The following is an 18,595-nucleotide window of genomic DNA, read 5'->3' on the forward strand; positions in this document are numbered from 1 at the left end:
GTGAGCGGAAGAGGATCCATTAGCGCGTTCTAAAAGCTGACTGCAGCAACACGGTTGTGATCTTTCCAACTTCCTGAGCGTTTATCCACGATTTCAGCATATTACATTTCGGTGACCCGTGAGAATGGCAGAGCAGTTAAATGGAGTACTTGATGGAGTGACGGCTGCTTTGGATGCCATTATGAGCGACCCCTTCAGTCGACCGGATGCGCTGTGCACCTTGGCTGATCTCATATTTTACACATACGACGGCGACGCAGATGACTTGGACAGTTCAAGCGGTACGGACACTTCAGTCATTTCAGACTGGGGCAGATCCGACAGCTCCGACAGCCCCGACAGCCCCGACAGCTCTAGTAAATCAGACGACTCCAACAGCTCCAATAAATCAGACAGTTTCGATTACCCCGACCGCTCTGACAGCTCTGGTAAATCAGACAGGTTCAATTGCTCCGACAGCCCTGACAGCTCTAGTGAATCAGACAATTCCGACAGCTCCAATAAATCAGACATCTCAGACAACACGCACGGTCAGAACGTCGAAGACAAGAGCAAAAATAGAAAGCCCAGAATACACAAAAGGTTCGCGGTCACGGACTTGAAAACTGCAATCCAGATGCTGCTGGAAGCACTGAAAACGGGCACCAAATATAGTGAAAGGGAATACACTATATCCGCTTATCGGTGCTATGTTCTTGTAACCAAATTTGTTGGGTGGAATGATCCAGCACGAAAGGGGCGAAAACTATTGCAAGGGTTGCTGGACAAAATTCCAAGAGAGGACTCGCAGTCTGACCTGGTGGCCCTACTGGATGCGACAAATCATCTTGATGTGAGATACAGTGATGACTCAAGTGACTCAAGTGACTCGAGTGACTTGGATGGCTCGTCGAATAACTCGAATAGCCCGAGTGAGAAAGAGAAGGTATATATGTCTGATAGCATTTCGGATATTTTCACCCGGCCATCGCCGTCTAGCTGGACTTGGAAGGAAGAAGCTTTTGAATCAATACAGGAAGGGTTGAGGCATACTCCAATCACTCGGTCCGATTGCACTGGCCTTCTCAAGCACCTCCGCGGCCATTTAACTCGTCATAGACTGGCCAAGCATACAATCCATGAGCAGGACAAATGGATCGATACTCTACGTGAACGCGCAAATGGCCTTAAAGATCAGCCCGGACAGGCGAAGTGTTTGAGTGAGTTGGCAGAACTTGTTCAGTTGAGATTTGAGGCGGCATTGGAAGCAAGCGACGAGTTAGATGGCGAAGAAAAGCCAGTTCGCTATCTAAACGAAGCGGTAGAACTGGCGCAAGATGCTTTACTGGGGCTTTCCGCGCATACTGGTAGCCGGGCAGATTATATTTATGATCTTGCTGAACTCTTGTATGCTCGATACCGAGCCCTTGGGTCCGTTGATGACCTCACAGTGGCCATTCAGTGGTCTCGTGAGGCATTAAATGTGGCCACACAAGAATCTAGACCCAAAACTTGCTTTTCATATGCCGCTGGTTGTTTCCTCTTTGCTAGATGGAGCGAATCTGGAGACTTGGGCGATTTACACGAAGCTTTCCGGTTGATCGAAAATGCGTTAAGTGGGGACCGAGACAGAGTACAGCACGCACTGTATGCAGATACACTGCGGAATTGTATAATGGCTAGGTTTGAGAACTGCGAGAAAACCGAGGGTCTGAAGGCAGCTATGCTGGAGTACCTGGCAATGGATACGATACATTTGAAAATTCGTCCGAGACTGAAGGTTCTACCCCAAGTTCAGATATATGCAAAGAGCCCACCACGAGACAGTTCGGAGCAACCCTGCAATTCAAAAGTATGTCTTTTTCAAGGCCGTGACAGAACAGCTGCCCCGGAAGACAACATTGTTTCGTGGAACGATCAAACCCAGTCAAACTATCCCGCTTCGCAATGGGTAAAGGACGATACAGAGGAATCTGAGTACGATGGACGTCTACGCAAGCGCTTGAAGCGATTAGAAAAAAGATCGAGCCTTCCGACCAGTGAAAACCTTTCCAAATGGGCAATTCCAGAACAAAAACAGCAACGGCCGTACATGAGTGTAGCCACGATCTCAGAATACGACGCAGATGACGAATCAAAAATACCAGCCACACAAGCGAAAAAGACTAAGAAGCTGTGGAAAACGTCGACAGGTAATATAAATCGGCCACACTCGAAAGACTCGATGCTCGCACGATTCGGGGCAAGGAAGCCATTGAACACACCGTATACGGTTGTTGCCAGCGAATCCTGTTCACTGGATCAGGTGAGCGAAATCAACTTGTCAAGCCAGGGACAAATAACTCATCTATTTTATAAGGCCCAAGATAATGAACGGTTTCAAGTGGCTAATGAAATGTCCGCACCTCGTCACCTTGGAAGCGCAAGAGTGCTCCACTCTCTGGCGCGAGACCTTACAGAAGCTTATAAAAGCGAAGGATCCCGGGAAAAGCTCATGGCAGCCATAGATATTTACAGAGAGCTGCTACGAGCTCTTCCCGCCGCGGACCTGCATGGGAGAAAAGTGCGAGTGGAATTGAGCCGTTGTCTCTTCTACCGATTTAAACTTCTCGATGTACATTGGGATCTGGTCGAAGCTCGCTACCATCTTTCCACGATCATTCTGTACGATGCGCAATGTGACCCATACCACCTGCATCTTCTCGTGACGTATCTCATGAAATCCCGTACTGATATAAAATTGGTCCTCACATTGAGTAAGGCTGTCGTTGAAGCAACATCGAGGGCAGATATGCATATGCCTCTGTATCTTGGCGGTCTTGCAAACGCCTTCCATTTTCGACACAGGAAATACCGGGGGGCTGTCGATGTGGAAGTTGCTTTTCTGACTGGGCAGCATGTTGCCGTCTTGCCAACGACAACGCCCATGGATGCAGCAGATGCTCTGCGAGCCTGTGTGAAATACCGCCAGGGCTGCTTTATTGAGAAGAAGGAATATTTATCCATCCACAAAGCAGCAATCCGAGCCGCCGAGCTCGCACTCGAGACGTCGGAAATCGACAATCCACAAACCGGAAAGTTGATGTGGCGTATCGCTAAACTTTCTAGCAGTCGATTCAAATTCTCCGACAGCAAGAGTGACCAGAATCATGCTATTAAGTTCTATATGCATGTTCCGTGCTCTGTAAACCTATCCACTGTTCAGCGGATTTTTGCGGGTATATGGGCGTCTGAACACTACGTTACGAAGAAGAACTGGTCTAGCGCAAGAAGAATTCTGGAAACCACCGTGAGGCTGTTGGCGGATCTTCCCTTTACATTTAGACAAGCGATCGACCTTCCAACCGTGACCATCCATAAAATCGGTGAAATTTCTATAAGAGCAGCAGCGGCTATTCTGCAGGATGGCGGTATTGCATGCGATGCCCTTCTCGTTCTAGAAACTGGACGTGGTTTTATCTCGGGCCAGATCATTGATTCGCGCAGTGATATCTCGACTCTCAAGCGAATGAATCACGAAATATACGATCATTACAGAATTATTCGAGAGCGGACTGCGCTATCAGAGCCAAAGGACTATCCTGGCTACGCCCAACTCAAGGGAGGCAAGATAAGCATCAAGCGCTACAGAAACCAGCTAAATTTGGCTCTCTTGCAACGCCACATCAGGGGCCACGAGGGATTCGAGACATTTTGCCTCCCACCCTCCCCAGCTGAACTCGTCAACCTGTCTGATCGCGGGCCAATAGTTGTTTTTAATGTCGTCAAATATCGCAGTGATGCTCTTCTGGTCACTCAACGCGACGGTGTGATTTCTCTATCCCTCCCAGGTCTCAAAAAGAGTGAACTGGAGGAATATGCTACAAAGCTTATGGGGCCTGGAAAGATAACTTCTGGGTTACCTTCCACTAAAGGTTTGAGGCAACAGAGGCTGAAAGGAATCCTAGAGTGGCTCTGGGATGTTGCAGTTCATCCTGTGCTTCAGCAGCTGAGGCTACTCACCCCGACAGGCCCTCTCCCGCATATCTGGTGGGTGACAAGTGGACCGATGGGAATGATGCCTCTTCATGCGGCGGGCAATGCAGCACACACGACCACCGACTATGTCGTATCCAGCTACATTCCGACACTGAAGTCATTACACTATGCCCGCGAGCGCAATTTGCAACCTCTTCTCAGCAGTACTGTAAATATGCTGATTGCTGCCATGCCACAAACTCCGAACATGCCCCCTCTTGCGACTGAAAAAGAAGTAGAGGTAATCGCACAGGTTTTCGATGACCGAGCATCAATAACTACTCTCATTCAGCCTACCAAGTCCCAGGTACTGCAGAGCATGGAGCAGAGTCATATAGTGCATCTGGCATGTCATGGGCTAGTCCATATATGCCCAAAGTGGTCCCATCTCATTCTCAACCCCTCCGAAGACCCATCAAGCATCAGATCCGAAGAGCTTACGATCGAGGAATTAGTCGGGTTGCGCCATGAACCGGCGCTCATCGCATACTTGTCGGCTTGCTCGACGGCAGAGATGGTGGACATTGGAACAGAGGACGAGATCACACATCTCGCCCATGCATTTCAGCTGGTGGGTTTCCCTCACGTGGTGGGCACCCTGTGGGAGACTGACGACCGATGCGCCATCGAGGTGGCGGAAACATTCTACAAGACCCTCGCCGACCAGCTGCGGAAATGCGGAGAATCTATCAACCATGAAGTGGTCTCTTATGCTCTCCATGTAGCAGTATGCAGGTTGAAGAAGAAGAAACCGGGCAATGTGCTGGGGTGGGCACCCTTTGTCCATATTGGAGCGTAGCCCGGACATAGCAATCACCATCACCACTCTTCAATATCTACAATATACATGCACCCGGGTTTAAGAGAGGGCGATCTTTACTTCACTGTTGACCGAGAAGTGGCCGAACTTTATGTTTGCTATATCAAGCGCCGCAATACGTGCAGCGGGGTTGTCATTGTTCATGCCAGCATCCCGAACTCTGTGTTGAGTCCCTCTCTGCACTCGACATCCAATTTTTATCTATTGGCCCAGCGCAGAATGGATGAGCTCGAATTTGCTCCTTAAACTCTTCATCTTGATGCTCTCTGTCAGACAGGGATCTGACCCGCACCTCGCAGGCTTCACCCTTCCAACAGACTTCTTCTGATGTGCTCTCCGGACCGGGGACGCCTCTCGACAACTATGGGGATCCCGGATTGTACTCAATTCGATGGAAAACACGATTTATCCGATGGAAAACGATGAAAAATGGATGGTGCTTGATTAACTAACGAATACGAATTAAAGTGGGGAGGAAGGACTATCCCACCCGATAAAGGCGGTAAGTGTAAAGCGGTCTCTTCCGCGCGGCAATTTCCTCCAGCCTCCATTTCCTCCATCCCGCTCGAAAACTTGCCCAAGCCGTCTCAGTTGATCGGCACTGACTTCATCATATTTTATGTGAATGCTCGTCCCAAGGTGCAGCACCTTGACACCACGAATGCGATTGTATACCAACCGCAGAGCAATCATAAAAACCTTCGGACTGTCCAGGTCTTCCATTTGCCATTCCTTATCATAGGGTAGGCTTAGAATAGCCATCTGGTAACGGACTTGGTCGCTGGGCTGCGTTCTTTTTGTCAATTTCTCCAGGTCTTTGGATGTGCCAGCTGTCGTGGCCCTGTGATCCAGCTTCCGTTTCTGCCATCAAGGCTTCTTCAAAGCCTTTTCCCATTTTACCATCCTCATACGTATCGTCTTCCATGGGAGATGTGTATATCATTCTCACTGAGTGTAAATTGAGTCCGAGTTGACGTCAATTATATATGGCCCGAAGGTAATCGCGGAACATTTCCATAGTAGTGAATGCACGCGTCTCCTTGTTCACCTTTAGTACCTGGGAGGGGATGGTTAACCCCTTCTCCTCGGCCTATGCGAGAGTTAACTTGAGTTTCTCTCGTCCTGGGAAGCGTTTGTTGCGGTGCCAGTGCGCGGTGATTTCGATTGGGTTGTAACTTCCGTGTTTCTTGTGGGGGCTGAGGGCCGATTTCACACCTTCTTTTGAGCCCGAGATTTATCGTTCGAAATTGAAGCATGCAACGAATGGCGATAAGTGAAGGAGGGTAGACAGCGGGAGCAGGACGAGGATGAAAATGAACCTATGATATAGGTCGGCTTCAAGAGTCAATATTCGGATCCGAGGGATGGCATGACTAGGGTGTAGTACGAATTTGCATACATAGGGGGTTGGGCAAAGTGTAGTTGAAAGAATTGTACGTACTGGGTCGTGGATCTCTGCACTTGAAACACTGTGTGCGTGAGGAGAAGTTAAGAACGTGGCACTGATTTTGTAAGCGCAGAACAATAGTTTGAAACACAACATACCTATTGACTATTGGTACGCCCTACTAGATAACCATTTTTCACCAATTTATATATCTTTTGTATAACTTACCTATAACAGTCTACCCTATAAAGATTCACCTACCCCTAAACTAGCGACTAAGAGATATACTAATTCTCTTCCTAATTGAATTTAGCGTATTGTATTGACCATGTATGTATAGCTATGATTTTGAATTCTTCCTTCTTCAACTACCCTCTACAATACAACTTAGTTCAGATTAGTTCAGATTCAGTTCAGATTCAGTTCAGATTCAGTTCAGATTCCGTTCAGGTTCAATTCATTTTATAAGTCCCCATACCTATTTCAGAAGGCATTAATTTTATGTTGTAGGTATTTAGATATATTTAAGCATCGGGTAGGCTTCAATTCATAAATACAACGTAGAGTAGATCTAATAATGCGAATGCAATCATTCTCAGCCACCAGGGAGGAGCGCTTTCTATCTTAAACGTGTCCCGGAGGATTTTACCCCCTAGCCAGACAAACAAGGCTCTCTTCGAGATTGAACACTAAGGAACACGCCATATCGTGAAGTGTTGGAGTCCCAGACACGATCGGGCGTAAGTACATTTCCCATTGCTATTATCCTAGTCCTTATCTTACCATATATATTCGTCTAGGTCAAATGCGGAATGTGGTGTCTACGAGCGTCTGTCAGACTCACGGCCTAGGGGTTACGATGTCTTCGCGAACATGATATTTGCTGGGAACATACTGTGCTCGAGGTAATTTCCTGGCGGAAGGGCGCTTGTCCTCCCCTCTAAGGATGGACGGATCCTCGCCGATGTCTGGAACGAACTTAGAAACCGCGAGCAAACCGACGTCCGTGAGGAATATGAGAAGGCCATCCGCATTCTTCGGTCTCTGCCAATCCACGTGCCCGATGCTGGAAAGCACAGCGTTTTGTATCAAAGGGAGATAGGAGCCGTGATCATGGACTTCAAAACTGCTATAGAATGTCCCCAGTCAGAACATATACCTTATGTCGAACTGCTGTTGCTGTTTGGGGACCCTATGATGCGCGGACACACGAGTGGTGGGTAGTCAACTAGTCATGTCATATCATTCTGGTACTACGCTTGCTTTTACTTATGTATTATTATCCATGATTACCTCCAAACATCGAGATAGCTTCTTGAAATGATAAATTAAAAGCTCTTGGCAAGTCTAAAAGACTGCGTTGTAGCCACCAGTGCGCTATGATATATATATTGCTCAACCTGGTCTAGACGCTAGGGTTCCCAGAGGTCGAATCATCCTTGAACTTGAGGCTGCGCAGTGTATGGTGACTATTGGATTTATATTATTTGAACGAGGGAGAATATTACCCCGATTGATACGCAACTAGACGAGTGGCAGGCGTTCATCGTATTTTATAGATGCAAGTGACGCTAGTCCCGAAATAGATAAGGGCACTTCCTTAAAGTTTTAGAGGCAGGCGGTCAAGAGTGGCATATCAGCGATAAGAGATATGCTGTTCCGCCAAGCTAGCCCTGGAGATCCGAAGTTGGAACATCTTCTCCACTTAGAGATGGTACTGTGAGCAAGGATTGTCGACAGCCGCTGACAATGGCGCTCCAAAATAGTGAGTGATGCTATCTCCAAGGGATTAAACCTGTATGCTAACAATAATGCAGATGAGCCCGCACAATTTGCGCCTCAGTCCTCGTACGCCCTCTGCTCGTGGAGTGGACTATATGATCTCGCTAACACCTTCTTAGCTTGTCCTTCACGCAAGGGTTTCTTCTCGGCCAACTCTCAGTAGTACTTCTGATCGGCGCTTTCATCAAGTTTTTCATTTTTGGTGAAGCGCCGCCCCCTCCGTCCCGGGGCATGTCAAACCGCACAACCCACCGCCGCTACAGCTCGGTCTACAACCCTCCTCAAGATAGCCAAAAGTCATTACGAGAAAAACCGTCCACATCGAATGTTCTTCGCCCCGTACCTTCCACCTCTACCAACACCCGCTCCATCCTCCGCAAAACCTATTATAGTGCCATTCCTACCAACCCTACGAGCAAACATGGCCGACACCGCATGCATCACTCCTCGCATCAGCCCGAGTCGCTGGACTGGTTCAATGTTCTCATTGCGCAGACAATTGCTCAGTATCGGGAAACAGCGTATTCCCTCAAGGACTCGCCCACTTCATCGATTCTCAGCTCCCTGACGGCGGCAATGAACAACCCGGAGAAAAAACCATCCTTCATAGACAAGATAAACGTCACCGATATCTCACTAGGTGAAGAATTTCCAATCTTCAGCAACTGCCGCATCATCGCCGTTGAAGACCCCATGTCGGACGGTGGACGGCTACAGGCGCTACTCGATGTCGATCTCAGCGATGATAACCTTTCTATTGCGGTTGAGACATCCATGGTTCTGAACTACCCCAAACCACGCTCTGCAATCATACCAGTAGCGCTATCAGTCTCGGTCGTAAGATTTTCGGGAACACTTTGTATTTCCTTGATCCCAGCGTCAACCGAGCCACCAGAGCCACTTCAGATGCCTGACGGTTCACCAGCGCCCCCTACATCAGACACAAGGGACAACACAGGCAATCGACCCTCTGGTTCCGGAGAGCACACAACCTCACAAGACCACCTCCCGCCAAAAAGCAGCCCGAAAAGCAACGTCGCATTCTCTTTCCTCCCAGATTACCGCCTAGACCTCTCCGTGCGCTCACTCATCGGCTCCCGCAGCCGACTGCAGGATGTGCCGAAAATAGCCCAGCTCGTCGAAGCGCGAGTCCACGCGTGGTTCGAGGAGCGCGTCGTCGAACCTCGGGTGCAAGTCGTCGGACTTCCAGACCTGTGGCCGCGCATGGGCAGGACAGGCGTCCGACCCGGGGAAGACTCGGATGCTGGGTCAACGGCTCCACCACGCAGCGCGGGCTCTACCGAAGCATCAGGGCCGCCCCGGTTCTCTGACGATCATGGTCGGGAGCCGGAGGGGCTGCGGTTCCGTGGTGGCCTGGATGCACGATTAGGCTCGCGCATGAATAATTTCAATGTTGATATGGGTGGCTTGCGCAGCTCGAGCATGACGAGGCAACAGAGTGGTGGTGCTACCAGTGACCATTTTGATATGCCTGGTGCCATGCCGGCGGGGGACGCCAGTGGGGACGCCTGGCATCCCAGACAATTGATATTGTAAAAAGTGTTGTTCGGCCATTCCTAGCCACTTAAGTATAACTTGAATTAATTTACTGTGTGTGTGCTTTATGTCCCCGTGTACATTTAAAAGCACCATGCAATGGATGTGATATAAGACAATCTCAAGAAATTCCGATTTCCATCGTGATGGAGTAAACAGAGGTGGATGAGTTATAGAGCAAGTTAATCGATCTTCTCTTAACTATCATCTTCTCCATCGATCTTCCTACATTCACCTTCGTCATCCACCATTTGCCTTCTTACTCCATCAACTCGATCACACAACACATACGATCGATCACCTTGCTCTATACCTCATCCATCCGATATAGCTACATATGTATGTATTCTATTTAGTTCCCAGGATAATGGATGTGGGCTGAAGAGTGTATTCTGATAATATATATATAAAGAAAGCATACCCATACCAACATCGAGGCAACAAAGCAAGAATATAAACATATTAGCAAGCGCAGGAAACATACCTTCCGGAGTTAGAGGAGATATATACTAGCAGTCAGTTAGTATAAACCTTGGTTAAATAGCACAAAAATCTCGAGACAGAATATAGTTTGGTAATACATCTACCATTCTAGCAAATGCACAGAGCAGGAAAGCATAGAGAGAGAGAGAGAGAGAGAGAGGTACAGCAATTGGAAATCATAGTCAGACAGAAGCAGCTAATATTGGAATTGGGGAATTATGAATATCAAAAAGCCACCAGTAGTGCACAAGCCTATAATCCATACTATAGACGGGGAATCGAGTATGAAGTACACGCACATATTGATAATAGCCAGCCCCCAGAACCAAACCCAAGAAAGCGGAAGAAAAAAGGACGCATTGAAGCAATCTTTGACCATTGACCATGGAATGAGATGGGAATCACTAAATCCTGTCCCCCCGGGAACTGGATAGAACAGAGAACAGAGAATCGAGAAGAGGAACCTGCCCAGACCAGATGTTGGAAAAAGAAAACTTTGGGACACCGTTTGTGATCGCAGACAAACATACAGGGAGGGCCGCCGCCTTGGCAGCGAATAGAGGATAGAGTATAGGAGAGCAAGGAAGTCAAAGAAGTAGTAATAAAAAAAAGTAGAACCGTTTTGGGGTTATCGGGTTGTTGCATGACATCGTGAAGAATAAAAGAACGCCACCCGGATTCCCAGAACAGAATCCATATCAGAGAGCCACCGAAAGAGAAAAGAACAAACAAGGCAAAAGGGGGTAAAAAGTAAAAGCCAAAACGGTAAAAAGCAGGAAAAAAAGACGAAGAGCCACCGCCGTAACCATAAAGCAAAGAGACCATAACCATATAGACAAGAGACAAAGAGACGAGTATAGCCGCTGTCAGGTACATATTGTAGCAATAAAACGGCGTTTTCCTCCCAAACATAACAGAAGCGTGAGGTGTCTATCTCCAGATGAAAAAAAAAAAAAAAAAAAGCAAGTTGATCATTGATCAACAAAAGAATAGAAAAACAAAATTCCGCCCTGACTCCCACGCTCCATGGCCATAAGCAAGGTATCAAGGGATTAGATTTGAGGTTGCGCCATTTGCGGTTGCGTCGCTGCCGTAGTCGTCCATGTCGACATGGGTTGCGTGGCAGCATAAGGCGCGGGTACGTAGTACTGGGAGCGATCCGTAGCGTAGTAGGACGGATGAATGGGATTTGATTCGCGACGAGGAACGTTAGGATCGAGACCAGGCATATTGCGATCGAGTGCCGGATGGGGGTTTTCCATCTGGGCGGACATGCTGAAGCTGCCGCGGGAGTAGGTTGCCGGCGTGGAAGGATCCATTGGGGAAGTAGCGTCAGTTGCTTGGCTGCGCGAAGAGATGGAGGAGTTGCGGTAGGCGGAAGGGCTGTGTTCCGAGGTTGATCTGTTGCGTTCGTTGAGCGAGCTGGGGAGTCCTGCGTTGATACCGCCTGGGATGGAGGCCATGCTGTGTGCGCTCATCGAGTCCATGCTGCCGCCGTAGGGTCCTGCGCGGAATGCATGGTAGTCTTCCTGCTTTGGGGGGATGGCGGATTGCCCTGGATTTGGCAGGTACGGATTTGGCGCAGATTGGCTTGGCATCGGGGCGCCCATTGAGTATCCCTGGATTGGGCCTTGTTGCGGGGGATGTGTGGCGGCATAGGGACTGGGGTGCATGTAGAAGTCGGTTGAAGGATTTGGCATGGCGTAAGTAGGCGGGGCCATCATCTGCGGGCGATATCCGTAGAGAGCGGCGTGGGAGGGCTCCTGGGTTTCCACTGCGTTGGCTTCGAGCTCATCGATCGGGGAACGGAAGCTTTGTTTCTGGGTGAGTTCGGTGCGGGGTCGGATAAAGCGTAGGGAATCCACCATCGAGGGTGGGTTAAGGATGCCGCGCATCACGTCCTCCACACTGTAATATGAGACCAAATGGTGGGTCACGCCCAAAACCGTCACGCTCATTGTCTTCTTGACCAACCCGGAGTCCTTGAATCCGTACGAATCAACCAGGGACCCAACCAATGCCCGCTCGAGCTCCGATTGATGGGATGAACGGTCTGTGAAGGGGGCTGAGCTGGGAGATGTGGGGGAATAGCCCTGGCTGCTATCGTGTCGCGGATAAGGTTCGCCTGGCCGTCCGGCTGGCACTGGTCGTCGAGTGGCCTTCTTCATGGCGCGCTTCTTCTCCCCCGGAGGAAATGGCTTGTCTAGTTCACGATAAACAAGGAAATTACCCAGAATGCGACTGGGACTCCAGGTGACTCCATCAGTCCAGCGTTTGATGCCGGATGCATTCTCCTCGTAGATGAAGACGCTGCCACTGCGCACGAGATGACTCCGTTCTCTGTCGTGAGGGCGTCGGGGGACATGATGCAAGACACCGGTCAAGCATGCCTCGAAGAGGATCAGGGCGTCTTGAGTAGTTGCGACATACCCGGTGAATGTGGGTTCCAACACGGCGGCGGTCCCGTTCACCATGATGTAGAGTGTGAAAGAGATACAATCCCAGGTGCAACCCCCGGGCGTTTTGCGAGTGATATATTCCCCGATCAAGTGGTCCAAAGGTGTTTAAAAAAGGAAAAAAAAAAAGGAAAAAGGAAAAAGGAAAAAAAAAGAATTAAGCTAAGAGATCGACCAGGGTATGGAGAAGAAGAGGGTTTTTGAGTTGGGACCCCCTCAGTTGGAGAAATTCCCAGGGATCGTGATCGGCCAAGAAGCACGGGCCTTCTCAGGTCAAGTCAGCGAGTCAACAGGTTGCACCGATTCGATCAGAAAAAAGAAAAAGATGGGGACTAGAAACCCGTTCCACGGTTTGAGTTGCGGCAATTCCCAAGCTTTCTTTTCTTTTTTTCCTTTTTTTTCTTTTTTCTTTTTTTTCTTTTTGGTTTATTGGTTTATTGGGATCCACTGAGAGAAGGAAGGGAAGGGAATAACTATGTACCTAAATGGGGTTATCCTGGCTAATTAAGTGTGTGTGTGTGAGAGAGAGAGGGGAAGTAAGAAAAAGAAGGGGGAGGGGGAGCGAGGAAAGAGAAGGTCTGAGTGGTGATATCTCCACAGGGAAAATCATGGTACAGTGTGATAATCATTAGATTATTAGATTATTTTGGTGATTATTGAATTATCCATTCCCATTATTACTTATGTTGGTCTTATATCAAGTTTATACAGCCCTAGTTCTACCCTAGTTCAAAACCTGCAGGAAAAAAAAAACAGATGGTAAAGAGCACCCGAGAGTCTAATGGCTTAATGTTAATGTTAATGTTTAAAAGCTTCGGAGGGTTGGGACCGGAGAGTACTTGGATGGTGGTAGATAGAATGCTGAGGCCTGGAGTATCATTGACAGATATGACATGCGGTATTATGTTTTGGGGTTTTATTTATTTTATATTTTATATTTTATATTTTATAATTTATTATTTTTACTTTTATATTATTTTCAGCTCTATTTTATTTTATTTTAATATTTTCGCCATTTTCTGAATTTGGTTTAGTTCAGGAAAAAAGAAGAAAAGAAAAAGAAAAGAAAAGAAAAAAAAAAAAAAGAAAAAAAGAAAAAAAGGAGACGGTGGAATTCGGGAGCGGAGAAATACGGAGAATGAAACATCAAAAGTCATGATTTCACCAAACCCTCCGCGAAAAGGAGGTACAGTTTCACTTTTACTTAGAGACCTATATAACTATATACTATCAGAAAGTAGAGATTATTCTAGTAGACAGGAACATAACAGTATTGTTACAACCCATCTAATCTAATAAATTAAACCCCTATACGAAAGCAGAAGAAGAACAGGTCAAGATACAATCATTCCCCGTGCCATGGGTGATCCGGGTGGAGCCGTGGGTTGAGATCGGAGGGTCTCCGTATACCAAAAGCCAAGGTAGCCCCCAAGTCGATGTTCACCCACAAACAACGGACAATATACCAAAGTCTACCTCACTGGCAGGTCAATTCTGACTCAGCAGATACCTGCCTGATTAGGAATAGAAAAAAAAAGAAGAAGAAGAGCAGATCATCGCATGTGCTGGTCTTTCTCGAGGGCAGTTGACCAGTGGCGCTAGAAGTTGTGATGAACATCTCATTGGTTTATTGGAACTACAATATCCCCTCCCCCCACTATTTCCCATCTGACGCCCCATACGAGAAATGATCGACTTGTCTCAGAACTTGTTCTGGTGGTTTAACTGGTTTAACCTTAGGAACCTCAAGAGGATCCCAATCCTCCGAAGGGCGTCATATCTTCTCATTACGGCGACCCGGGCGACCCTCATTACGGGGGCCACTAATCTCTCCCAAGAGAATGGACAGTGCATGCCATACCGCGCTATTGAAAAAAAAGAATGACCTCCACCTTCGAACTCCGCATGGGTCATTGATCCTCCAACGGCAGTCAAGGATAGGCTACTGATCTGGAGGAGCCAGTCAGACACGGGTTGAATTCCACCACACTTGTGGTGATTATTCTATTCTTTTTTTTTTTCTTTGCTTCGGGCCCAGGCATCGGTGACTTCGAGATTTACTGCTCCATGACTGGCTTCTCATTTTCACGGTCTATGGAATTCCCCAAGAAGTTGAAAGAGGACTGAGCGCATCCAGTTCCAGGTAGATATCCGCCTTGACCCATCGATCCCGTATACAATTTACATACAATAATGTATACTATTATACCATAAAGGAGGTGGGGGGGGAATACCCCGGTCAGTGTTGAAATCCCAATCAGCATGAACGGATGTACAGAACCGGGGGAACATGTTAGATAAACAGAACAAAAAAAAGAAGGTTAGTTCCGGGCTTAGAGAGAGTTTTCGGTAACTTCTTTACTTTACTTTACTTTACTTTACTTTACTCAGACTCCAGGGCGTCGAAACTTAAGAGGGGAAGAGGATCCCGTACCTAAACTAATCAGCTAATACCGTCACCAAGAAATTGCGACTGGGGGTTCGATTGGAGGACCAAAACTTTCGCGGGAGATCCCCAGCAGATCCAGGCCACACTGCCACGCTCATGAGTCTTAGCCTGGGCGATACCAAGACAATAGAACCAAGTCTGGTCTCAGCCACTAACCATTGACATGTGGGCTATGCACCCCGGTCAAGCCATGGAGCTAAGGAATATAGGATCGGCGGTTTTTGTGGTTTGAGATAGAGGGATAATGAGCGAATTTAAAAAAAAAAAAAATGAGATTATTATTATTATGTACGTTGTATGTTGTACTTCGTACAACATACGAAGTACATATAAAGGGAATTAATAGAATTGTATGGAGTACGAAGTAATCGGAGGACAGTGTTCCGTTGATTTTAGAGTCACGACTAAGGGTCCCAGAGGAGTGGTTGGCCACGCTTTTTGAAACTTAATTGACGCGAATGACAGATGTCAATATAATAAACAATTTAATTACCTTTCGAAAGTATACAACAAACGCGAGGGATTAGAATATTAGGCTCTAAAATATCAAATATAGGCGGGAAATGAGTACGTAAGTACAACATATGCGCTGAATGTGATATATCAATAATAAATATTATAAAAAAATATATAAAAAAAACAGTTATACTCGCCGAAGTCCGAACCCAGTCTAAACAGAAAAATCAGGAAGGAGCACACCGGACCAAATAATAATATACTAATATAGTAATAATAATCATCATCATCATCATCATCAATGCGAAAATGGAATGGAAAGTTCTGGACCGAGAAATATCTGAGATCATCGAGCATTCTGCACAGCCCATCACAAGCCAAGGATTCCTCTAAGCGCGGGGAGTTCCCAAGTAGACTCCGATTACGAGAAGTAAAGAGGTTAGCGTTGGCGGTTAGGCTAACAAAGGTACCCAATATACGAACAGGAAATAGGTAGCTTGGCATTGCAATCTAATTACCCCACAAATGCTTTGGCAAATCATATCATAACCTCCGAGGGAGACGTGTACTCCCTACGTTTACGGGGGGGGTATGAATGTGGCTTGGATCTTTATTAGCCAGACCAGAGATGGTCTCAACAATTTCAACGGACGATCTCGGTTTATGACATTATGTTTTTCTGGATTCCTCCGTAGAAGATCATCCAGCTTGTTATTTTTTTTTTTCGGTCGATCTCTTGGCTGTTGATTCATTCGGAGAAACCCACATCCACGGATAGTTCACACCCGTACCCAGATACTCGGGGCGAATTACGGATAGATTATATTTATGTTTGTTATTAAGGGTGGGGTTAAAACTACTAGACGCTTGAAGTAGGTGAATACAAAAAGAGTAGGGATTGTAATAAGCAACTGCAGGCCTGTCAGGTAGAGTTTCATTGACAGTGAAGAAGGGGAAATATTTTAATATTATATTTTAACATTTTATCCTTATTTTCCCATAAAGTACATCTCAATCATCAACTCTAGGCCCGTTTGGGGTTAGAATAAGACGGCGATACGAAGATCGCCTCGAACTAGGCACAGGGAGGCCAGGGAGACCAGGGAGACCACCGGAAGCACAGATGGGCACAGGCACAGAGCCACACAGGTAATAATGGGCAAATGCACGCATCTTGAAGAAGAAAAATCCCAATGCGAAATAACTCACACTAAGCCAACTAGTCCCGGTGGCGTCCGTACTATGCTTCCTTTGGAACAAACTTAGAAATGCCGCAACTCTCTCAAGGGTCTAGCACTAAGGGGCGATCATCATTAAGGAACTTGGCGTCGACGAAGATCCGGTTTGGCCCACCGACTGTATAGTGGTCTCGGGGGATTGTAGCTTTGTCTTCGGAGGCTCGGAGAAACTATATATTAATTCTTATCAGAGTACGGAGTATAGAGTACGGAGTATAGAGTACTGGTGTCATCTACATCTAAGGCTCACAATATACAGATACTACTCCGTATACAATAACACATACGGAGTACAATCAAGCGAGATGTGCATTGCATGTGCATCCACACATGCACCAAATACAAGACCCGTACCACTATGCACCGTGCCACAAACACACAAGTCCCTACATATAGCCTCGCACAGAAGATTATGGGGAAACAAAGGACAAAAAGCAATGGTACTACCTCCCTAATTCGTCCACATCCCCGAAGACTGTTTTTAGGACCTGGTTCTCTCACCCGCTCAAGTACGTAGTTTCTGCCCCTAATTCTGGTTATCCATTTTCTATTGGCTATTTTGGATATTTGGATATTGCTTTTAATGTCAGATCCCCCCCAGCTTACAACAAATATTATTAGAATTGTAAATCAATATCTTATTGGTTGGATACTTGGATACTTCAAATGTTTTTCGAACCTGGCATGTATCCGTAGTGTAACAGTGACATACCCAACAACCATCCATGTCAGGGCAATAATGCTTAAGTTATGTTGACGTTGGTTTGGGTAATATCGAATGACATGGCCACTGTGGAGAATGGAAACATTTCATTGTCAGCCTCAGGAGGGTCGGTGGCTATGATCAACGCGATCGTCTATTTCTTCCGTTTCGGGGAGGGAAGTTAGTGGGTGTGCTCTATCCGATCGCGCTTGTCTGTGCACCGAACAATGGACTAGTTCTGATTCAGGTACACCGTCCGGAGGGAGGTATTCGGAGACAAAAAGACAAGTGACAAGAGGCAAGAGGCGAATAATCCAAGACATCCGATAGTAATGATGATGTCGGGTCATTTGTTGTAGGTGATTCCTATGGAGTACCAAGCATCGCCTCCACCTCGTATATCAAGGCAGACCCCGTGATCCTCGTGTCAAACCAGCCGATCGGGTGGAAACGAACATGAATGAGTCCAATGAATTCAATCATTCCTCGCTAATTTCCAGTAATAGTTAATGTTGGCGTGTCACAACACAAGGAATCACCCACGCCCATGTGGTCAGAAGGACGGTTGGCAAGGATCACTAAGTCCCAGCGAAGTCCCAGCGCTACGGCTCGTATCTGGTTGTGTGACTTCCTTTTTTTTGAATCAAGAGGGGTTCTTGTATTCTAGAATTGTACAGGGAAAGATGTAACTAACTAACTAGTTAGTTACTCCGTACGGAGTACATTGTAGGTACTATAAAATCCGACTTGACTCACTCCTATGACCTCATGGGCTCTAGTACATGATTCGTGTGACAATTATAGTTAATAGAATAAATTGAAATGATGTAGTTTTACGATTTGAACGTTTCACTTTGTTGCTGTTATTTTTGGCCTTCCGGTTAGAATGTGAAACAGGGCGTCCACCCTTGTTATATATGGATATTTGCTTGCGATCCTTAAGTTCAGCTACTATATACAAAACAACCTCAATCTATTCCCTAAAAATACCAAATTATATATGTCACGATATGTATTATCCTAATAGTCCTAAGAAACATACCAGTGTGAAGAGAAAGTCAACCCCCTTCCTCGGCTTCCCGTTCTCCGCTTTCTTATTTCCCCTTTAGGAAGAGCGAGACTCCCGCATCCGGCACTTGGTCGTAGAAGAAAGCCGAGCTAAACCAGAAGCCCTTTAAGTTAAGGTTTAACTACTCGATCTCAGGTAGTATGTTACTATAGTTATGGAGATCATACTTCACGATCTGATCAAGATGTACTCCATATCA

General features: G+C 46.8%; 5 protein-coding genes across 5 annotated transcripts; 3 read left to right on the top strand and 2 right to left on the bottom strand.

The window, feature by feature from the left end:
* Positions 1-124: 124 nt before the first annotated feature.
* Positions 125-4,795, top strand: N7516_007453 (CHAT domain-containing protein; the record flags this gene model as incomplete). Its single annotated transcript, XM_057220173.1, has 1 exon — positions 125-4,795. The coding sequence occupies one exon, from the start codon at positions 125-127 to the stop codon at positions 4,793-4,795; it is 4,671 nt and encodes a 1,556-aa protein (XP_057074264.1).
* Positions 4,796-5,278: 483 nt separating this feature from the next.
* On the bottom strand, positions 5,279-5,741 carry N7516_007454 (SNF2-like protein; the record flags this gene model as incomplete). Its single annotated transcript, XM_057220174.1, has 2 exons — positions 5,279-5,657; positions 5,728-5,741. The coding sequence occupies 2 exons, from the start codon at positions 5,739-5,741 to the stop codon at positions 5,279-5,281; spliced, it is 393 nt and encodes a 130-aa protein (XP_057074265.1).
* A 1,335-nt stretch (positions 5,742-7,076) lies between these two features.
* N7516_007455 (uncharacterized protein) lies at positions 7,077-7,427 on the top strand (the record flags this gene model as incomplete). Its single annotated transcript, XM_057220175.1, is given in 2 exon segments — positions 7,077-7,108; positions 7,127-7,427. 2 exon segments carry the CDS (start codon positions 7,077-7,079, stop codon positions 7,425-7,427), a joined length of 333 nt encoding a protein of 110 aa, XP_057074266.1.
* A 525-nt stretch (positions 7,428-7,952) lies between these two features.
* Positions 7,953-9,542, top strand: mmm1 (ERMES complex subunit MMM1; the record flags this gene model as incomplete). The annotated part of the gene is made up of 3 exons (XM_057220176.1): positions 7,953-7,968; positions 8,021-8,051; positions 8,105-9,542. 3 exons carry the CDS (start codon positions 7,953-7,955, stop codon positions 9,540-9,542), a joined length of 1,485 nt encoding a protein of 494 aa, XP_057074267.1.
* A 1,535-nt stretch (positions 9,543-11,077) lies between these two features.
* N7516_007457 (camp independent regulatory protein) lies at positions 11,078-12,499 on the bottom strand (the record flags this gene model as incomplete). Its single annotated transcript, XM_057220177.1, has 1 exon — positions 11,078-12,499. The coding sequence occupies one exon, from the start codon at positions 12,497-12,499 to the stop codon at positions 11,078-11,080; it is 1,422 nt and encodes a 473-aa protein (XP_057074268.1).
* Positions 12,500-18,595: the final 6,096 nt, after the last annotated feature.

Source organism: Penicillium verrucosum (assembly GCF_028828655.1).
Source record: "Penicillium verrucosum strain IBT 35672 chromosome Unknown utg000002l_segment0_segment0, whole genome shotgun sequence".
Taxonomy (NCBI): Eukaryota; Fungi; Ascomycota; class Eurotiomycetes; order Eurotiales; family Aspergillaceae; genus Penicillium; species Penicillium verrucosum.